The sequence below is a fragment of the Lepisma saccharinum genome, chromosome 7, assembly GCF_977018435.1.
Source record: "Lepisma saccharinum chromosome 7, izLepSacc3.1, whole genome shotgun sequence".
NCBI lineage: Eukaryota > Metazoa > Arthropoda > Insecta > Zygentoma > Lepismatidae > Lepisma > Lepisma saccharinum.
This window is the reverse complement of record NC_139235.1, coordinates 10,522,017-10,546,143: the sequence shown is the minus strand read 5'-3', so window position 1 is coordinate 10,546,143 and position 24,127 is coordinate 10,522,017. Positions and strand designations below refer to the sequence as shown.

Here is a 24,127-nt window from a genome sequence, read left to right as displayed (position 1 = left end):
TCAATCCTTTCCCCGAAGCATCGCATTGGATACAGAATTCCTGTTCAAAATCAGGCTGTGCTAATTCAGCATCTCTTACAAGTTCATTCTTCAGTAGCTGGAAACTTTGTTCTTCCTCGTCTCGCCAAATCCAACGTTGATTTTTACCTAACAGCTTGGTGAGCGGTTCAGATTTAGCTGCAAAATTTTCAATGAACTTCCGCCTCCAGTTGGCGAGGCCAAGAAATTTCCGAACATCCTTTCTAGTTTTAGGTTTAGGAAATAACTTAATGGCGGAATTTTTGTCTGGTTGGATTTTGATAGCATCTCCAGAAACAATGTGACCCAAGTAGGTAATTTCCTTTTTGACAAATTCACATTTTCGCAGCTTTACAGTCATCCCCACTTCTTGGAGTCGCTGCAACACTTCGTCCAGATGTTCGAGATGCTTGGAGAATTCTTTGTCGAAAATCAGCAAGTCATCCATATATTGAGTTAGATACTCTTCGGTTTCAGGACCAAATACAGCATGCATGGCAGCTATGAAAATTGACACAGCACTAGAGATACCAAAAGGCATTCGAGCAAACATCCACTGACGTCCTTTATAGGAGAAGGCAGTACATGGTTGGCAGTCAGTTTTTACAGGGATCTGTAAATATCCAGAAGCCAGATCCAGATTTGTAAAATAACGAGCACCTTTAAATTTTTGTAAGGCATCCGAAATGGGCTCAACTGAATTTCGTGGAACACGTACAATTTTATTCAAATTTCTGAAGTCAATGCATGGGCGTACTGTACCGTCAGGCTTGTCGACTACAATTAAAGGGTTCAAGTAAGGGGAATTACAAGGCATTATAACACCCCATTGTCTCCACTTTTCTAATTCTTCCTCCAGGAGTTTCCTTTTTGCTATAGGTATGGGATATGGAGATCGATACACAGGTTCTGTGGTGGTGAGTTCAATCTCACACTGGAAGTTTTTAATAGTACCTGGTCTCTCGGAAAATACATCTTTATGCTTCAGTAAGACTTCCTTCAATTGGCATCTACCCCATTCGCATAAAATCTCATTCGCATTGACCTTCTGAAGAATGTCGTCAGGACTAGCCGTCCACTGATCGACATGGGAACCTTCACGGACATTTCGTACATACGTCCCTTTCGAAGATCCATTATTCACGAGGTCCTGCTCTACCGGAACTCCGTCTACGGTGAGGGATAACTTCTCGCGCTGTAGGTCAATTCCTGCTTCATATTTCCTGAGGAATGGGTAGCCCAAAATAAAGTCAGCTTCGAGACCTCTCAAGACAAACATGTCCTCCAATAAATTTCTTCCAGCAATCTCCAGATATACTTGTCTACATCCCACAACTCTAGTTTTGTTTATCCCAGTGAAATCAGTCAGCCTAACATCTGGACATGTTTGTAACTGCAATGACGGCAGCTTCTCTTTAATCTTCTTCCAAATGGCGTAGCTCATGAGATTACATTCGCTGCCAGTGTCCAGAACACAAATAAACTCGACGCCTGTTACAGTTGCCTTAATTAATGGAGCCCTGGGTAAATTTTCCTTTCTAACTGCCTGTTGTAGTGCTCTATCAAAACTTTGTTCTCCTTCATTGAGAGTCAGCACAACAAAAAGATGATTGTCTTTACTATTTATAACGCTGTCATCTGTTCCCAGAGAAGTCCAAGATTTTAGCCCAACCGTGATCGGGAACGAAGAATTCACGTTGGGCGACTGGCTAAATCCGACTGCATACCACTCGGATTAGCACTAGTCGATGGTGCCCAACAAAAGTCTCTTGTCATGTCGACGCTTTGACGTTGCTCGTTCGTCAAACGTGAAGCAGAAGGTTCAAACGGAGGCGCCGTCGCTCTGAAGTTACTGGGTTCAGAGGCGTTACGTGAAGAGTCACGGGAATGTTCTTCTGGATCAGATCTGGAACGACGCGGCCCACGTGCGTAGTTGTTCCTGCCATCCCTTCTCGGAGGATTACGCCGCCTGTTGTAATTGGAATATCCATTCCTCTGGTTCTGCATTACTTGTCTGACTCTGGGTTGTTGGTTTCCAATTCTATTTTGTCTGGGAGCATTTCCCTGGCCTGCACCTTCCCTATTCCACACAGGCTTCCAACTGTCCTGTTCCTCAAGCACCTCGAACCTTTTCAGAAAGTCGGCTAGCTGCCGTACAGTTTGAGGAGAATTAGCTAGACTCAGACTGCGAGCTCTATATGGAAGCTGGGAGATGATTAAATTCACAATCTCAGGTTCTATGTAACGGGCAGACAGATTGCGGTAGGCTGAGTAAATAGACCAGGCATATTCCTCCATGCTCATACCAGACTGCTTTAAGTATCGGCGAGATCTCACTGCTGTCAGCTGCCTCTCTTTGGCCTCTTCTGAAGCATATTGTTTTCGAAAACGACGGCAGAAATCAGAATAGGACTTGAACTCTAACTGGTTTGCTCGAAACCAATGCTCAGCCTGGCCCTTGAAAAGCCGAGGAATAATTTCCAATCGGTATTCGTATGGAATCTGCATTAAATCAAAATTGATATTAAGTTCTTTTAAGTATTGCTCAGCATTCTGGGCTTCCAGGTCTCCCTTGAACTTCGACAAGGAATTAAGGTCTGCCATCCTTGGAGTTCCAGTCATTGCTGATCGCTGAGTTGTTGGCGGCGACTCATCTGGCCCGCTCCTTGAATTTCCATGCCTTCGTGTTCGCTTCCTGATTTTTGCTTGATACTGAGAGTCAGAGCTGGTGCTGGAAGAGGAGGAACTGCGATCTTTCTTCCTTTCTAGACGTTTCCTCTTTGTCCTTTCTTCATAAAGACTGTGCCGGGCCCTGCGAGATTCACGCTCTCTGTAACCTCTGTCATCGCCCGAAAGACTAAAGGTAGGTGGAACAGCAGACGCCACTTCATTAGCTCTTGAATCAGCAGTAACTCGTGGGCGACAGACTTGTTTGTCTTCTCTAGTTCTCTCTCCACCGGCTCTGTCCATCGCTTCATTTAGTTCAATGTTCATGGTTGGCAACGCTGCACTCTCAGCAACTGCAGACGGATGACCAGCTGTTCGAGATCCAGTTTCTGTTTCCGTTTGGCGGGTAACGTGCATGGTCTCTAACTGATTCGTAAGTTGTTCTACTTGAGTTTTTATTTCCTCAACGTCCTTGCTTCTTTGAGACACAACTACTGAAATCTGACTAATATTTTCTTGGACCTCAGCCCGGAACTGTATTTTGTCAGTCTCGGCCTCGGCCAACATCTGTTCCATTGTCAGCTGTTTTTCGATAATCCTATTGCACTCTCCAGTGAATCTCGAGTTAATATCCTCCACATCTGTGCGAACATTTTCCGTGGCTTTATTTACATCGGCTGCCAAGCTGCGCCGGAAGTCATCAAAGTCTATCTCTCTAGCCTGCCGGATTTCTTCAGAGAATCGAGCCCTAGTTTCCTCGTTCTCAGACTTCAGTTGTTGAATCTCACAGGCCATCTCGCCTATTTCAGCTCTTAATACTTTTATAGATTCATCGTGCTGCTTACCGATATCATCCTTTAGCAACGCACATTGTCTGAGGATATCTTCCATTAATATGTCAGATTGTCTACAGATATCAGCCTTCAGTGCTTCAGACTGTTTACACATATCAGCCTGCAATGTTTCAGACTGTTTGCAGATATCGGCCTTCAAGCTGGTAATGGAATCAGCTTGCTGTTTAATATCAGCTTTCAGTGCTTCAGACTGTTTACACATATCAGCCTGCAATGTTTCAGACTGTTTGCAGATATCGGCCTTCAAGCTGGTAATGGAATCAGCTTGCTGTTTAATATCAGCTTTCAGTGCTTCAGACTGTTTACACATATCAGCCTGCAATGTTTCAGACTGTTTGCAGATATCGGCCTTCAAGCTGGTAACGGAATCAGCTTGCTGTTTAATATCAGTCTGTAATTTTTCCATACTTTCGACTTGTTGCTTGCTAATTCCTTCAATCATGGCTTTTAATGCTTTAAACATATTTAATGGATCAGATGAACTATCCGTAGACAATGATTCACAATCTTTACAAACCAAATCGGTAGCATCGTGGCTTTCAGTTCGAATATCTAAGCCACAACATTCAAAATGTAGAAGCTTTGTACATTTCTTGCACAGAAATGTGGTTTTATCTTTATCAATGTCCCGACAACAATCGGGAACATTAAGTCCTGAACTCGAAGTGAGATTTTTATTTGCGCTACGCAAATGCTTCTTGTCCATATCGAAACAAAATAACTCTGTGCTTTTCAATAAATATGAAAGTTCAGTGCTCTTGCACAATTAATCTCAACTTTAAACAATTGTCTTGCCCTTGTACACTACAAAATCGGGCCAACACGTTGACCCGCCACTTGATACGTTCTACCGCACAATTATTTAGACGCGTCGTATTATTTTACTATTAATATTAACTTAATAATACTCAGCGGTGAACGATGAGACTCGGTGAAGTACACAGACTCCTCTCAGGTACAGGGGTAGTGTTAGGCAAAGACAATATTCACAGCACAGAGAAATAAAATCAAATTATTGCAGTATATATAAACTGAAAGGTTTTATTCTTTATTCATGGCAATTATAATGCAAATATACTTGAGATGAAAGCGAGGATTTCGCTTTGTCGATGAATTGACTCAACTAAAACGCATAAACTCAATGCGTGGCTATCGGCAAGCCTATGATTGCATAGACCTAGCTTGCGCCCCGAACTACCACACCAAGAGATATGCAATGATAACTGAGCCAATATTTGCTCTTTAGCCTTTTATTTCCAAATTAATCTTTAGGCTAGCTTTATTGTTTAACGTAGAATGGTTTCAGTATTGTGCATATCATCAATGCATGGCTATCGGCGTACCTATGTTCACATAGGCCTAGCTTGCGCCCCGAACTACCATACCAGGATGTATGCACAACACCGAGGAGTTCTTTTTAAGTTAAAAAGCTTCGACGATCCGTGGCGAAAGTGTGATGATTCTTACGCGATATCCTCGCTTTTATACTATTTTTGAGAACACAGATTAAAGTACAGATGAATCACTCACTATCTACAAAAGGATACTACAACAAGACTGACATCTATACATGTTTAGAAATACAAATTCGTATAGTGAACTCTCGCAAACATGAAGATACATTAAATTACCCATAATGTAGCATAAAATACAATAAACATTAAACAAAAGATATAAATGACTAATAAGGCGCAATATTACATAGAATAACAAGGAGGTTACGCTTTCTTTCACAAAATAAATATATTAGTGACACATTTTCTACTGATGACGTCACACAAAAATATGGATCATATCATCAATCTTGTATTAGACAGGAAAATAATGAATTCTAACTGTAGTGTAAAATGTAACTAATTTTAAATGGGATCGTGAATGTCACCAATTAGCTCAGCGACCCCGAAAACTATGTACTACACATTAACATCGGTCGTTTTCGATTATTTTTACATGTCACCCCCTTTCCACCCCCAGGGGTGCCAGGGTGTATTACCCCCACAGTACTTCTTTCCAAATTGTAAGTGATATGTGTACCAAGTTTGGTGGAAATTGCTCCAGGCGTTCGAGAGTTATGCCATTCTTATATATATATATAGATAGACTAGCTGATTGCCCAGAGTTGCCCGGGTATTTATTTATCCCAATCTTCTATTACACAGTAAAATAATGAATTCTAACTATAGTGTAAAATGTAACTAATTTTAAATGTGATCGTGAATTTCACCAATTAGCTTAGCGACTCCGAAAACTATGTATTCGACACTAATGAAGGTCATTTGTGGCATTTTATTTTTAACCACCTCTCATCCCCCCATGCTTATAGGTGATGAACTTGAAGTTGAACCGCATTGGGAGTGTCACGAAAACTATGGATTCCACACGTTTTCGCAACACAAAATCGTATCAGCCTAAATGTTAGACAACCCGAGAAACACTATCGTTGTGCGGGATTGCATAGAGTCACGGATGTCTGTCTATGCGGAATTTAATATCGGTCGTTTTCGATTATTTTTACATGTCACCCATGCCCACTTCACCCCTAGAGGTGCCAGGGGTGTCTTACTCCCAAAGTATTCTTTCTAGATTGCAAGTGATGCGTGTACCAAGTTTGGTTGAAATTCCTCCAGGCGTTCGAGAGTTATGCCGGAACAAACAAATATACACACCCACACACACACATCCATTTTTATATATAGAGAGAATTTCAGACAGGAAGCATATTCTAACATTTTTCAAATGCATGGTATTTTGAAGCCTGAGCTTGGGTAAGGTGCCACAACTGGGGGGCCAAAAATAGTACATTTCCCTTTGTAGATAAGGATTAACATAGTGCCAGGGCGAAAGTGGAGAGAGCAACTGCCCCCCGAATCGCCGCCACTGAGACCTTGTATATATAATGCGTATATACGTAAAGCTTCTTGTTTCTACCCATTACTATTTGAAAGTATTCCTTGACCGAGGTCTATTATATTCGCAGCCCCTCCTCCTGTACGAAGATAAGAGCAATTATGAGATTTTGTGTCATAAGACAGTAAACACGGACTACACGTGTTCGTTACATTTCTCCACTCTGCCTGACTACATGGAGTGAATACAGGCGAAGAAGCAAGAAGGGACAGAGTGCAAGTCTACAACGCGGAGTGTCATCGTGACAGGTGGTGATTTCAAAATGTCACTGTGACAGACGATGGTATCGAAATGTCACCGTGACAGGCGGTTATTTCCAGTTGGGGATTTATATCAGCAATATCCCCGAAAGGAGGGGCTCTGGGGTTCACCAAGCCTCTAATTAATTGGAACCGTAAGAGGTAAACCGAACCAGAGCGTGGTGTTGATCACATCAGCCAAAACCATCAACTATGGTTCCCCCTAGGTCTGACCTGTTTCTATCATGACTAATTGTAACCAGCATCAGTTCTTTATCTTTTATAGGGGGCGCTAAGGGACTTTTCACTCACCCTGTACATAGAATACAACTTTCATGAGTATGGTGTTAAGTACTTGCCTAACAATTAAGTTGTGACTTGTACTTTTTTTTAATGTTAAGCAAGTACTCAAGTTGTGACTTGTACTCATTTCTTAACATGATCTTGTTATAATGATATATATAAATGTCTAATGTTTCTGCAATGAATATGTATTCTGTGACTCTCTGACTCTTGTCTCTTGACTCTTACATGACCTTCTGCATACCTTTGAGCTCAAGTTACTTTGAGGGTCGTCGAACAGGTTCGGCAGGGATGCATACATTCTCAGCCTTATAAGAAAAGTAAAAACTTGTGGGGCACCAGAAAATGTCTCTCAGATCCCAATTTTCGTGCGGGGTGTTTTTAGGTCCGTTGGCATCCAAATAAGGATCGAGGGGAGGAATTGCTAAATTCTCCAATTTTAGGGAATTTTGGACCAGACTACTACTACGTTGGGTGCAGTGGAGTATACTGAGTCCAAGATCTGGGCTATATCACTATGTCACGTCATCCTAGGCTATGAATAGAAATACATTTAGCAACTCCTAAGAAATCAGGTTGCCAACTCATAAGAAATCAGGTTGCCCACTCATAGGAAATCAGGTTGCCAACCCATAAGAAATCAGGTTGCCAACTCATAGGAAATCAGGTTGCCAAGTCATAGGAAATCAGGTTGCCAACTCATAGGAAATCAGGTTGCCAACTCATAGGAAATCAGGTTGCCAAGTCATAGGAAAATGAGGTTGCCAACTCGTAAGAAATCAGGTTGCCAACTCCAGAATCAGCATCATCATCTCACTGATATGAATAATGATATTTACAATTTCTGATCGATTTTTCTCCTGAATTTTATTCTCGACACTTCAGGCTTCGCAGATAGCCTAGCTAGCCTACAATATACGCTCCTGGTTGGGTGGTATCACATGCGCTGTATTCCCACTTGCAATAGCAGATAAAGAACAAAGAAGCTTATCTGAGCATAAAAGTGGCTTTAAAGCAACCTTTGTTTTACAATACACAGTGAAGATCTGTGTGTGGAATTAACGTTTACGATGAGAATTAATTCTGTAGGCTGAATGTTTTCTGCAAGTTTGAAAATGTGCTACAGAGTTCTGAAATTGAGTAGTTAAATGAGAAACGTTCATTTTTGCCTAAATTACAAAACTTGAACGCAATGGTAGAAATGATGGGATGCGGGGAATGATATCTTGCCACCCAGCTAGGAAAACTTGCACAAAACATTCCCCATCTATCTGATGGGCACCATTTAATGTGCGAAGATTTTTGCTTTTGGGGGGGGGGGTGGGTGCTCACTCTGTGGCGTATTCCTGATTTCATCCTCGGTGGAGGGGGTAGTTTTTTTCATGGGGGTTATGCAAATTTGTATATGTTTATATAGTAAACTAAACCACTTCCTGGAGGTTCTAAGTACCTTAGAAGAATTGTTCTATACAAAACAAACCTGGACCTTGTTCTGGGAGTGTATATACCGGGTGAGTTTTGTAGTTGACACAACGAAATATCTCGAAAAGTACGCATCTGATCAAAAAAAGTTCAGAATGAAATTTCGTCGTCTCGAAGTGTCTCATCCAATGATGTCAAACTCCACCCCCACCTCACCTCCGGGGGTGGGGTGAGGGGCAACTGTAAAATCTCAAATGGGAACCACCATTTTTTATTGCAAATTCGGATCCTCCAGACAAAAATACGTAGGTTTTGTCTGAAATCGGTTTTTGGGATTTGTGATAGCTGGCGCTGTAATCGCAAAAAGTAAGATTTGACGCAATTCTCGAGAAATACACTGTCCTCTTCGTCAGGATTCGTGGCAGATTATGCCGTGTCTGTTTGACCAGGAAACAAAGTGTAATGGTTTGTAAGATAAAACATGCGGCCATCTGTTAACAACGAGGTTAACCAATTATAAAACTGCAAACGTTGAAGAAAGATAATGTAGAGGAAAGATGGGTAAAGATGTTAACAAAATGGAAGAAGATAAAAACAAATAGGCTTTAATGTAACGAAAGAAATGACACGAGCGTTCATGATGATAGAGGAGTTCCAAGGCGGAGGGATGACGTAATAATGCAGGAATAGCGGGGAAAAGGAGGGAGGAAGCAAGTGGGCGGGGCCAGTACCAGCCATCGGCAGCACATCAGCAGCACAACATTAGCTGTGAAGACGACTAACTCGACGATCCATTCCGCGGAAGTAAGATTGTTTATTTTCACATGGTTAACTGTTTTTACGGAGCTTTGCAATCTTCAAGGTTTTATAGTTTTATAAGTGGTTAATAACGTTTTGAACAGATTGCCGAGCATGTTTCAAGACCGCATGTTTTCTCCTAAAGCCCATTGTTTCCTAGTCAAACAGACACGGCATAATCTGCCACGAAGCCTGGAGAAGAGGACGGAAGTAGTGTTTTTCTTCCTTGACTCCATTAGTGGTTATAATGCAGGCTATAACGATGTAAGAGAAAATTGAAATGGTGTACATTTATGGAGAAAGTGGCAGGAATATCATCAAGAACTTCATGGCGATGATTTTCAGAACCGAGTGACATTCTGTCAATGGGCGCTTCAGCAAATACAAGGAGACCCCAATTTCTTTAATCGAGTTTTGTTCTCTGACGAGTCGACTTTTACAAACCACGGTACGATTAATCGACACAACATGCATTATTGGAGTGTCGAAAACCCGCATTGGTTACGCCAAGTTAAACATCAGCGCCCTTGGTATGTAAATGTTTGGTGTGGAATAATTGGCAATACATTATTATTCCATATTTTATAGATGGGAACTTAAATGGTGAGAAATATCGAAACATCTTGCAGTACGAACTTCCAGTATTGCTTGCAGACCTTCCCTTAGACGTGCGAAAAACAATGTGGTTTCAACATGACGGTTGTCCAGCACATTATTCCGTTGCAGCACGGGAAGTATTAGATCGCGTTACAACCGTCGGTGGATCGGAAGAGGTGGTCCAGTGTCTTGGCCTGCAAGATCGCCAGATCATACTTCGCCTGACTTTTGTTTGTGGAGTTACGTGAAGAGTGAAGTGTATAATGAACTGCCAACAACGCGTGAGAACATGATTGAGCGAATCACCAATGCACGTCGAAAGATTACACCGGGCACGCTTCTCAGTTGTGTCCAAGCATTCCAAATGCGGATAAATCAGTGTATCGAAGTGGGTGGTGACATTTTCGAGCACTTTTTGTAAAATAATTATTACAAACAAGCACCCCGATGGTGAGAGGCGAGGGGACTCACCTTAAAAGCAAAACAAAATACTGCTACGTCCACGTCGTTGTTCCTGGGTTATGCTAAATGCAGTTTCTTATAAAAATTCAACATGCCTCACGTCATTTTGCGATTCAAACTGCATTTTGTACCATTTCCGCAATATTTCATTTTTGCGATTACAGCGCCATCTATCACAAATCCACAAACAGGTTTAAGACAAAACCTACGTATTTTTGTCTAGGGAATCCGAATCTGCAATAAAAAATGGGGGTTCCCATTTGAGATTTTAAAGTTGCCCCTCGCCCCACCCCCCGGAGGTGGGGTGGGGGTGGAGTTTGGCATCATTGGATGAGCCCCTTCGTGACGAACAAATTTCATTCAGAACTTATTTTTTATCAAATGCGTACTTTTCGAGATATTTCGTTGTGTCAAGCTAAAAAACTCACCCGGTATAAGATGATGGTTGTATCTTTCATCAATTTATTGTAAATCTTCGTCTGAAGAAGACCCAGTTAGAGGGTGGAAACGTTACGTTTTTAGTGATTATTTTCATGACAATAAATTTTGCCTTGGTCAGCATTTTTTAATGTTTTATTAACATGGAAAAAAGGCTCAACAGTGTAAAAATTCTTGACTTTTTCACGACTTTTTCTTGGCCTTTCTTTTATTTTTCTCAACTCTTTTCCCCCTTTTTTCTTAACATTTATTTAATCGCCCCCTACTTAGGTACAGTTGGAAATTAAGAAAATTTACATTGTTATGTACCTGTATTGGGATGTTATAAAAGATTTTATACAAATATTCAGTACAGGTATATAACAATGTAAATTCACTATACCGTAAAAAAAAATCTTGACCAAAAGAATAATTTCTTGACCTTTTCTTGACACTCTTAACTGGTAGACACCCTGTAGGTCAGAAAATCTTATTATATCATTTAAACGTAATTTAGAAACACTTCGTACATATATTCACATCCTAAGAAAACCCAAACTCACTCACAAAAAGAGCCATCGAACCAGTAACACAGAAAACTTGACCGATTACCAAGTTCAAACTTAATGTTCATTTATCCTACCTACAAGTTTTGTGAACACTTTAATAATAATAATAATAATATTATCTTCACTATGCCATGAAATCGTAAGTAGAAATCAGCCTACTGTTGTCCGGATTCGTTACGTTGTTCAGTTGCAGAATTATGTCCTTTATTCTAATCCACAAGGCTGCATACTTTTCGATAAGAAATCTTTGACGATTGGACTATTATGGACAGGAATGATTTCCCAATTTAGATAGTTAAGCCCATACGGTACCTGTTTACTTCCATTTCATTTTAGGGGGGAAACATCCGTGGCATCCGCCCCCCTTTAATTTGCACACTGACGCCATGTTCAAGCATAAGACCATCCCTTCCACCCAGGGTTTATTCATAATTTTGCACCTAGGAGGATGCAAGTTCGTTATTTATGGGTTGTAACAGAAGATGTGGAGCCAAAATAACCATAAATCGGGCATTTGTGAAAACTTTTACGAGTGTGTTGAGGAAATCCTTAGGAGGGCAATTCCCGCACGTGATCTCTTTAAAATTTCACTTCTTTTTAATTTTAATCCACATATTTCAGTGATAAAACTATCATCAAATATATTTCAAGTTGCGGAAACCACAAATAACAGATATTCACCCTCGAAATGTGACGAGAAGTGTCCCTAAATATTCAATTCCCCGTAACCCAGTGAATTGTATTCACACACACATAAAAGCCACCGATATTCTACTGGTATTAAACCTAACACTCCTAACCTAACAACGTACACTCACCGGCAATAATAATGGGACACTTAGATCCTGAAATACCTCTGCAAGCCGTTGTGTGTCTTACCTAACTCTAAGGCGGTAGCATAACTTCCTGTTGAAAAGTTGCTGTTGAAGTCTGCTCAGCGCCGTATAGTTAGGCAATACACAATGCACTGCAGGATCTAGGTGTCACAGGTTTTTGCCGCTGACTGTACAATAACGAAGTTCATTAAATCTAACACTTATAACTAGACCTCAGATTTTTTGGTTCTAAAAAGAGTGCTTTTAGGTTTCTAAAATAGGCTCTAAAAATCCTAAAATAGGTCCTAAATATCCTAAAATAGGTACTAAAAATCCTAAAATTATACTCAAAAAAGCCTGAAGTAGTTTCCAAAAAATGTAAAATGGTTCAAAATTCAGGAAAAATGCTGATTAGATGCAACCGTTGAAAAACAAAATTTCAATTTTTGGATACATAGAAATCGCACAGACCCTTTATATTGTTAATATATATTTCTGTGGGGCGGGGGGTGAGAGGCGGTAATACGTAAAATTGAAATAGAGAAAATATCTGCCTGTACAATTGATTTTTTTAAAAATTTCGCCTTGAAAACCAGGAAGTACGTATAGTTGAATTTTATCATGGTCCTAGAGTGACCACCCTGAATACATAAAAAAAAATCATGTTATCCACAGTCAAACTTCGCTTTTTTTCTGTGAGGATCATCTTACGTATTTAACATGATCTTTCAACAAAAACAGTTAGTCGTGCAAATTTGAATGTTGAAACGTTAGTTTGCAAGGCATGAATGCCACAAAGCACAGAATGATCGTGCATGTAACAGTGGCACCAGACATTTTGCTTTGTTTAGAGCAGGGGTTCCCAAACTTGTTTGTTTCACGGCGCCCAAGTCAGAATGTAGCCTTGTGTAACACTTGAAGCGTTCAGTTAGTGTGGTTCGGTTGCTTGCCGTAAATTAAAAATTAAGGTAACAGTTCACTGTGGGGGTGACGGATTTCTTCAAATTTACAGGAGAAAGTACTTATGAAAATCATTTTCTGTAGCGTTGTGGAAGTTCGTGAATGTAGTTTTGATCCATTTTAATGCGAATACATGTTGTTTTCTGCGAAAATCTCTGTCCGACACGCTGTTTATGCTGCCGCCATTTGCTTTCTGCACAATGTTCGGTGTGTTAGATGACGTAAACCCCGTAATCAGTGTTTCAAACTCGCCCTGTTTTCACTAGAACATGACGTGTCGAGTATTTTTAATTTTTTAATATTTCTTTTTAACTATGCTTGCCTAACCTAACCTAACCTTATGGAAAATGGTTTGTGGGGCTAACGTAAATGGTTTTTGGGGCTAACGTGATTGGTTTGTGGGGCTAACGTAAATGGTTTGTGGGGCTAACGTCAATGGTTTGTGAGGCTAACATCAATGGTTTGCGAGGTATTAGCATAATTTCAAATCCAGGCACGAAAGTAGGTATTTTCCGGTGAACAAGGTTGCAACACACACAACGCGCGATGAACCAGTACACTATCGCCATAACGTATGTTGCAGAATGGAAATAACAAGTAACAGTAAGTACTCGTAATTGTAAGAAATAGACATTATCTTAGTTAGAAATGCATTATTTCACCTTAGGAAATGTTCCGCATTTCAAAATAGTACGTTAGCAATGTAAAAAAGTGCGAAATAAGTGTTTTGTAGGTGTCACCCCCATAGTGAACTAGTACCAAAATTAAACACATATTTCAAATTCAGAAATATTTTATGTGTAAAAGTACTAAATAAGCATATATGTCGAACAATCATATCATTGATTGAAACATTTCGCGGAACCCCTGTTCCCAGGGCACCGCGGTGTACACTTTGGGAACTACTGGTTTAGAGCTTTGAAAAACATCATGGACTTGAAGGAAGAGAAATGGACAGAAAGTTTGTTTTAAACACGTTAATCATTGACTTTTTTCGGTACCAAAGCAAGAAAATATCTCTGTGTGATACAGAAATCCTTGAAAAATACATAAAAACCTAAAAAAGGTTTGATTTAGGCGCATAAACCTAAAATAGGTTCTAGCAAGCAAAATAGGTTATTTTAGGCACTATAAAACTTCGTCAGTTGTTTCGTTTTTTAATGAACGTTGACATAACTTGTTATTTCTTATTTACCTGCAAAGGAAAAAATAGGTTAAAAACCCAAAAACCGAGGTCTGCTCATAACCAACTAAGGCCAATTTAATCGCATCTAAAAGAAAACCATTGTTCAAAAATATACACGTGTATCTGGAAAATATTAATTTTGCGCTATGCTATTTTGCAGTGGAGAAAAGGGATATTCGTGAACACATTAGTGTCTGTGTGACCAGAGTTCGTCCAATTCGTCATACGTCGGAGCACTTCAGTTTTCTAAGTAAAAAAAAAGAGCACGTAGAAATTCTAACAGCATTAACCCCAACGCTCCTAACGTAACGAAAACGTGTAATTACTGTCAGCAACTGATGTGATAAACGTACCAGATAAAACCAATCATTACTTCGGTAAATAAAACAGAAAACGTTATTTTAAACACAATCGTCATAAAGAATGCAAAATTTTCCACTTTCTCGAGGGTGTGCGGAGGGTCACCAGCACAATTCCGGGAGGTGCACACCAGGGGCAAACACCCCCCACAAAAGAATTTCAAAATCAAGGGATGGTTGTAGGTATGGTGAAATTGATTGTTTCCATGATAACGAAAAACTCAATATGCTGACCAAGGCAGAATTTATTTTATTTTAGAACATGAAACTAAACGTTACGTTTCGACCTTTTTCAGACTCTGTACCAAAGATTTTTTCATCTGTATTTGGCACAGAGTCTGAAGAAGACCTTGCTAGAAGGTTGAAATGAAATGTAACGTTTACTTTTATGTTTTAAAATAACATAAATTCTGCCTTGGTCAGCATATTGAGTTTATGGTGAAATTATCGAACTGAAGGGGCAATATCTTAGAAATTCTTAATGAGACAGACAATAGGTATGTCTCTTGAACAACCGGGAAAGTCCCGACTTCATCTCGTCTCACGCTTCCAACGTGAGGAATGGTAAGTTTAAAACTCTGAGTAGGATTATTTGATTGATTGATTGGTACAAAAAGTATCAGAGTTTGTATTTTATTTCCCTTTTCTGCCACTTTTGACTAATCGGAAAGATGATGATGAATGGTGATAAAATGAAGTAGTTGAAGGGACAAAATCATAAGGACAGCACAAGTTCCATTGCCTATTATACTGGTCATGGTCACAGACGCCAGAACCTCGTTAGTCTGCAAATGCAGTCCACAGTGTACTACGTGGATGTGAGGTTGGCATTTGGGTGTACTACGTTGAAGGGTCACTCCTTACACCCCAACCTTAAGTAGGAGTCAAATTTATTTGAAAACTTGGAAGCGAAGGGTTCTGCACAAGCATAATGAAAAGTGGTAGCTCACTTCATGACCAGATAGGATAAACTGGACTGTACTTACATTGGTAATCGAACCAAGGTAATATATTGTGCTGACAAATATATCTTAATTAATCTGTGGTAACGTCAGACTTTCTGGTGTAGGTGGGCTACTGGAAGCCTGTCAAAAATGTAGGTGGGTGGCACTTTCAAATAAAAACGTACCTTAATACACATATTATTATTACGAGATACAAATAAGGACATATTAACCAATATTCGGAACTTTAAGTACTGGAGTAGGTGTCGCTGTAGTCGTCTCAACTACTACGCACTTTATAACTGAAACTGATTCATCTGTATAATCTGTGATCATTTTCATTTCTTGAAGTATTTAATTATTTATTATTACTGCAAAAGTAAAGATCTTTATGACTTCCTACTTGTGAAAGTCCGGTACAAGTATTTGTATATCTTCGAAGCCTCCTTTTATTTCAAAGAATATAGGTTAAAGAAATCATGCACAGTTGATCCTATGTTACAATAGAAGCCAATCTGAGAAGTGCTATTACTGGCGATTCACGAACCAATCAGAAACTCAGAAGGCAGTGGCTGTTGTCAAGTAAAAGTAATTATGCAATAGAGTAATCATTATAAACTAATTAGCAGTATAATATGTTATGAGCAATATGGGAATTAATGTTTTATATTATACTACAGATTTCCATTGTCAGAGAGGAGTCGAGCACGTTCCGAAACTTGGAGGTTTTTGATTCGAAACACTTCAAAGGTTTAACATATTCATAATTTTATATTACATATCTGTGTATATGTATATAAGTGTGTACGTTCATTTTACTTTCGTCGAGGATTCGCCTATTGCATTATAACAGGGTGGGTCAGGTGGTGGAACAGTCTGATTTTTGGTGGGCCACTGCCCCCTCTTAGCGTTGTATAAAATATACGCAAGCATTGGAAGAAATAAACACTTATATACATTAAAAAATATATCGAAAACAACTTTCCTACTTATGAAAGTTCATCATAAGAGGTTTACTTGCATCATTATCTTAGAAATTGAAATGTTATTGCAGAACATGTGGTGATATATTGTTTAGTAATTTCATTACATACTGATAGCAAAATTATTTCATGCCTAAAGATGAGAGCATAAATGAAGACAGCCAACCTGCATCTACCCTTGCATCGCCACTATACTATTGACTTATTTTAAAGGAATTAGCAAGGGGTTCCGGGTTCGATTCCCGGTGGAGGCACACTTTAAACTGTAGGTCCAGTCCCGATTAGCCTAACTGTGCATAAAGTGGACTTAAAACACCATATCAATCAATCAGTAAAGGAATTAGGTACAATTCAAGTGGAACACGTCATGGGCGAATCCAGCCGGGGGGGGAAGGGCAGCACCCCTGGAAAATTAGAAAAAAATATAATTTGGCTCATTGGGCTTTTTACGTTGGGAAGTAAGATAATGTTATTCAAATATTTTAAATTAAAACATTGTCACAATTTTGAGGCACATATTCCTTGGTAAAGTTTTGTTTAGCCCTTTGGGGGGGGGGGAAAGTTTTGATCACCCCCCCCCCTTCCCTACTTTTTTCTATCGAGAAAGTCTGTGTAAGCCCATAGAACACACCTCCCTGTGTCCGGGAAACTTTTCGAACTGAGTTATTTCAATAATGATTTCGTGTAAGTCAAGGTCAGTGTTTGAATAGTTACTTTACTAAAAATAATAGGTATGATTATAATTACAACGCTCAAAAAGTAACTAGGTTACAAGGGAAGTAACCGTAAATTTAAAAATAACTAAGTTACTTTACTTACGTTATTCCAGACTAGATACAACTCGTGTATATTTCATATATTTTGGTGGGGGAGTTTGGGGTGTATGTTTACACACACATACATATGCAGGGTTGTTGAAAGCCCAGGAACGCATAAATTGTAATGGGTTCGATTGGGTTTCGCAACAGGACCGCACAATTTAAGTTCGGTCCAAGTTGCTTATTGTTTTATTTCAATACGGAACTTGGACCGGATTTAAATTGACCCGGATAAAATGTTCCTGGATCGTATTTAAATTCAGCCGGAAAAAATGTTCATGAACCATATTTACGTAAATTCAGCCGGAAAAAATGTTCATGAACCATATTTACGTAAATTCAGCCGGAAAAAATGTTCATGAACCATATTTACGTAAATTCAGCCGGAAAAAATGTTCATGAACCATATTTAAGTAAATTCAGCCGGAAAAATGTTCATGAACCATATTTACGTAAATTCAGCCGGAAAAAATGTTCATGAACCATATTTACGTAAATTCAGCCGGAAAAAATGTTCATGAACCATATTTACGTAAATTCAGCCGGAAAAATGTTCATGAACCATATTTACGTAAATTCAGCCGGAAAAAATGTTCATGAACCATATTTACGTAAATTCAGCCGGAAAAAATGTTCATGAACCATATTTACGTAAATTCAGCCGGAAAAAATGTTCATGAACCATATTTACGTAAATTCAGCCGGAAAAAATGTTCATGAACCATATTTACGTAAATTCAGCCGGAAAAAATGTTCATGAACCATATTTACGTAAATTCAGCCGGAAAAAATGTTCATGAACCATATTTACGTAAATTCATCCGGAAAAATTTTTCCTGGAGCGTATTACATTGATCCGAAAAGAAAAAAGGTCCCTGGACTGAATTGAAATAATTTCAACATAAAAAGGTTCTTTACGGTCCAAAACCCGTTTATACTTTCTGATTTGCTCTCCCGGACGGGAATTGAATTTATTTACAATTCCTGGACCTTAGCAACCCTCAGGTTGTTAAAGATCCAGGAAACCATGCATTCTAGTGGGTTCCGTAACAGGATTTAAATTGATCCGGAAAAAAGGTTACTGGATTGTATTTACGAGATTGATCCGGAAAAATGGAAAGAAGATGTATGGCATAATAGGAACTTGATAAGCTACTCACCTTTAGTGATGAGCCTTGATCTGTGAAGCGACTCCGTGAACAAGGATTGCCTCCCCTGGCGGTGGGCCTTGTGGATGGTGTCCGACGCTGTCGACCACTCCGTCGCATTGTCCGAGTCCAGGCTATGCGAGAATCTTCTGGAACTGTTCCACCGTCCGTAGATCTCCAGGAGCAAATCGTCCACCAAACTCGACACTCGCCTGTTCGACACCCGCTCTCGGCAGTCCTCCTCGTCCAGGGACGTTTGCCGCGACAACCCTGGACGTCCGTTCAAGCACTTGGCACCGCACGCACCGTCGCCACCACGCGCACCAACGTGCACCGAGCCGTTGGACAACGCATCACTGCACTCCCGATCGGACTGGTTCACCTCGTGGAAAGTCTCGACGTTGTCGCAGCCGATGCATCTTGCCATGTGTCGATCTTCGGTCTGGGACGTTTCGCACAACGATATTGACCTCCAGTGGCTGGTCCTCTTGAACCTGGGGGGAGAGAATTCGCCGTCAGGATTAGAAGAATCTGACTCGTTTTCGCTGAACGACCTTGTTTCGTCGGTCGCCATATCTGCACTGCACGCTCCACTCTGCCTGTGTGGCAGCCTGGCGTGTTATCAGCATGCACAACTACACAGGAGTTGATAAGTACACGTTGTCACGGCGGGAAGTGGTGGAGGTCTGCTTTTTTTCATTCCGATGCGAAGAACAACAGTTGAAATGCGCAGTGTGTGCTTTGAATGTTCCTTCACGTGTTTTATAGGTCTTGTTTAATGGGAATGCTAACAATTAGGTACAGAGGGATGCACAAGTATTGCTCGATAAATGTCAGTGATTATTTCATTAATTTTTCTCTCATCCTACGTGATTTTCAGGACTCAAGTTTTACATAGAGGTTGTCAACAGCTTCTTTGGCGTTCTGTTACATTTCTTGGGTTCAGATATTATTAGAATGAATAAATCAAGAAGATTTAGGTGGGCAGGCCATGTGGCACGAAAGGGAGAGGAAGAAGAGTTTACAGGATTCCTGTTGGGAAACCTGATGGTAAGAGACCTGTAGCAAGGCCAAGACGAAGATGGAGGGATAATGCTGAGATGGACCTAAAGGAAATCGGTATGGATGGAAAAGATTGGATTGATCTTGCTCAAGCTAGGGACAGATGAAAGGCTTGTGTTGCTGCAGCCACCTTCTGGTTTAACAAGGCTAGAGAGTTAGTTTCATTTCTTGAAGCTCTCATGGCGTAAAGAGAATAAACTATGTGATGGACAATTTGCTTGGTAACACTTATGCATCCAAGTGAAGAAATGGAGGAAGAGAGAGAAAAAAAAGATGGAGGAACGAGAGCAGTGACGGCGATAGGGTGTCAAAACAGGAGGGAGGGGCAGGAACAGTTTCCTTTCTCTTGGTAAACAAGGTTAACATTAAAATACCACTATGCGGGGCAAGAAATGGGGGATAACCGCCCCTAATCGCCGCCACTGATCGAGGGGAAAAGGAAGTTGGAAATAAGGAGAGAATGGAGAACTTAGCGATCATATGGAAAGAATGATAGAAAAATTACAGGAACATATAAAATTTAATGAGGAAAGGGAGATACAAAATAAATACATGTAGATAGAGAAATAAAGAGATAGAAAAGATAAAGAAACAAAAAGAGAGGGAGAAAGATGATGAGAAAAAGAGATAGAGAAACAGGAAGAAAGGGAGAGAGAGAGGAAAAAGATAAATAAACAAAGAGAGAGATGAAAGATGAAAATAAGTAGAAAAAGAAGTGAAGAAACAAGATGAAAGGGAGAGATAGAAAAAATAAACAAAAAGAGATAAATATAGAAAGACTAAAGATACAGAGAGAATGAAAATATAGAAACAGACGAAAAGAAAAAGAAAGAAAAATATAGAAGCATTGGAAGAGAATAGAAGTTCAGCAGCCATAGTCACCGAACCACAGCTCTTCTGAAAATATGTCGTTCACCTTCGAAACTACCCAATCAAAATTTTCTGGCGATTCTAATGCTCACCCCCCCCCCCCCCCCCAAGCCTCCTTTATGTCCATAATATTGCTGAGCCACAAACAGATTTCTACCGACTTCAAGACCTTCTTTGGACAACAATAGCAAATAAGATTGTGTGGTTGGCACCAAATCTGCAATCCGATAAAATAACAAAGAAGATGAAGATCTCTGGATATTTTTCGGTAACCGCAGCAACAGCCGCAAACAAGAGATGTAGGAAACTGTGGTTCAAGGATGCTGTGAATGGAGTCATTCAAGGAAATTTCAACCATGGAAATTCGAGTGTTACGCTATGTGACCGGAAAGTAGCTCAATTGTAAGATAAAAAATGAATTCCAGGCCATTTTAGCAGAAGAGCAGGGTCGATATATGTTTTACCTAGAGATAGATAGAAACGCAGATCGAATGCACATCAAGGTCCTTCCGTGCTTGTATGTGGCGATTCTGGAAATTGAATTGCAGCGAGAGAGATAAAATTTATGAAGACATTTTCTATCTTTCAACACTGCTGACTATCATTGCAGCGCTGTAGCCAGCAATTTCTTTCTTCATTTGCAGTATATTATATTTTAATTTATATGCAGTACGGTGTTCAGTTAAGCGTTTATTGTAAATCTTCCTCGACAATCGAGTGACTATACCCTGTACCAGCTAACTGTAGACCGGGCGAACGAGAGCAAGTCTCTGCGCAAGTAGTGACGCAAGACGGTTCCACCAATAAACAGTGAGAGAAACTGGATTGCGTAATGGGCGACTGGAGTTACTGCTTCACTCTGGAAGTGTTGCAAACTTTTGAAAGCGACAATACCGTACGCACGTGGCAAACGGACCGTAATTTTGTCTCCAGGTCCGTACGATTGGTTTAAGAATTTCTTAGGGAAATATTAGGGATGAAACTGCAAGAGTAAATTTTGACAAGCCGTGCATTTAGCGTACGGACTAAGGTCTGGACCGTACGGTTGGCAACACTGCGCTTTCACCACTCGATTTCCTTCATCCTCCTCTGCCGCTATGCGCGACCCTGCTGCACAGTTAGCTGGGACATGGTTTACATAAAGGAGGAAAGAATGATACAGAAAAACAGAGAGAAATGAACGAGAAAAGGAAGGGAATATCAAAACGAGAGAAGGGGAGAAAATAATAAAGAGAGAAACAGAGGAAAGAGAAAGATAGAAAGAAAATTATGAAGAAACAGATTGAGAGAGAGAGAGAGAGAGAGAGAGATTAAAAAGAATCAGGAAAGAAGAAAGAGAAAGAATACGATAAAGAAACAAACAGAGAGAGAGAGGGTCAGAGAGGATAAATGGAAAGAGAGAAACAGTTGAAAAGAAAGGAGAAGGAAGAAAATAATAAAGAAGCACAGAGAGAGGGGGAGATTAAAAGATGGGAGAAAAGGAGAAAGAAAAAGAAAACGATAAACAGGGGTGAGAGAGATGATAAAAAGAAAAAGAGAGAGAGAGAGAGAAATAGAGGAAAATGAGAAGGGGAAGAAAACAGTAAAGAAACAAAACGAGAGACAAGATTAAAGAAATAAAAGTTAAAGAGAAAGAAGCAATGTAAAAAATGAGAAGATTAGTGAAAGAAAGATAATGAAATTCGAATGGATAATTTGAACAATGCTCTCACATAGATTACTAACTTTAACTAAGTTTCTTTCTTATCTTTGCGAGTGTCTGTTCTTATCTTCTTAAATTCCTTATGCTCAATTGTTCGTTCATACAGTATTATAAACGATATAGAATCTTCAAATGTTCATTCATCGGGAGGTACACATTCTGTAAGTTTCAAAAGTGAAACGTTTTGTAATATAGAATATCGCAGGGTGTTACGAGGAAGAATTGTTTATGTTGTTCAGTTACAATTACTCGAAAAAGTGTCTTGTTACAGTGAGAGTAACTTATTGACAGTTACTAGAAAAGTTAATTACTGACAGTTACTTGAAAATGTCAGCTACATTCATTCGAAAAAGTCACTAGTGACAGTTACTCGAAAGTAACTCAGTTACAGCTACTCAACAAGAAGCTTTATGACAGTTACTTACTTTCAATTACTTGAATAGTAACTCAGTTACAGGTATTTGAAAAGTAACTCAGTTACAGTTACTTGAGAAGTATCTAGCTAGAGTTACTCGAAAAAGCAGTTTAGGTACAGTAACTCGAAAAAGTAACTTAGTGATAGTTACTCGAAAAGTAACTTAGTGATAGTTACCAGAAAAGTTACTTAGTGATAGTTACTAGAAAAGTAACTTAGTGATAGTTACTCGAAAAGTAACTTAGTGATAGTTACCAGAAAAGTTACTTAGTGATAGTTACCAGAAAAGTTACTTAGTGATAGTTACTAGAAAAGTAACTTAGTGATAGTTACTCGAAAAGTAACTTAGTGATAGTTACCATAAAAGTAACTTAATGATAGTAACTCGAAACGTAACTTAGTGATAGTTACTCGAAAGTAACTTAGTGATAGTTACTCGAAAAGTAACTTAGTGATAGTTACTCGAAAGTAACTTAGTGATAGTTACCCGAAAAGTAACTTAGTGATAGTTACTCGAAAAGTAACTTAGTGATAGTTACCAGAAAAGTTACTTAGTGATAGTTACTAGAAAAGTAACTTAGTGATAGTTACTCGAAAAGTAACTTAGTGATAGTTACCAGAAAAGTTACTTAGTGATAGTTACTAGAAAAGTAACTTAGTGATAGTTACTCGAAAAGTAACTTAGTGATAGTTACCAGAAAAGTTACTTAGTGATAGTTACTAGAAAAGTAACTTAGTGATAGTTACTCGAAAAGTAACTTAGTGATAGTTACCAGAAAAGTAACTTTATGATAGTAACTCAAAAAGTAACTTAGTGATAGTTACTCGAAAGTAACTTAGTGATAGTTACTCGAAAGTAACTTAGTGATAGTTACCAGAAAAGTAACTTAGTGATAGTTACTCGAAAGTAACGTGGTGATGATAGTTACTCGAAAAGTAACTTAGTGATAGTTACTCGGAAGTAACTTAGTGATAGTTACCCGAAAAGTAACTTAGTGATAGTTACTCGAAAATAACAGTGATAGTTACACGAAAAGTAACTTAGCGATAATTACCCGAAAAGTAACTTACTGATAGTTACCCGAAAAGCAACCTAGTGACAGTAACTCCAGTTACAGTTATTTGGAAAAGCAACTTACTGACAGTTACTCAATGATTTTAGAACCAACATGTTCCTTCATAAGGCTTAATTTTACTGACCAAATTGCTTTTATTCTAAGGCTACAAGCTACAACTGAGAAGTGTTGCAACGTAGAGGGAACCAATGTCATTATCTCCTCTGTCAAGGACGCAGCTTTTTTTCGACGTGGTGCGTTTCCCGTTATTTATTTTTTCAGCCACCTGCCCGATCCGATGAGTCACATTGCATCTGCTACACGATGAGGGAAGTCTCGACAGTTTCACTTGGCTGAAAGATGATTTCTACGCACTGCTCGAGTTCTCAAGTTCACCTGTAATCAAGGGGTCCCGGGTTCAATACCCGGTGAAGGCACATAGTGGTTTCGGATTCCACTTTAAACTGTAGGTCCAGTCCCGATTAGCCTTACTGTGCATAAAGTGGGCTTAAAACATCAAACAATGCATGCGATGTTGATTAGACATTATCAAGGAC

At 39.5% G+C, this 24,127-nt stretch overlaps 1 protein-coding gene across 1 annotated transcript in view; it reads right to left on the bottom strand.

The window, feature by feature from the left end:
* LOC145990134 (TBC1 domain family member 30) overlaps positions 1-19,040 on the bottom strand; it is a 185,478-nt gene extending 166,438 nt beyond the window's left edge. The window contains exon 1 of the mRNA XM_083125797.1: positions 18,479-19,040. Coding sequence (XP_082981923.1) covers positions 18,479-19,040 — 562 coding nt within the window. The remainder of the gene's footprint in view (positions 1-18,478) is intronic.
* Between the last annotated feature and the right edge of the window lie 5,087 nt (positions 19,041-24,127).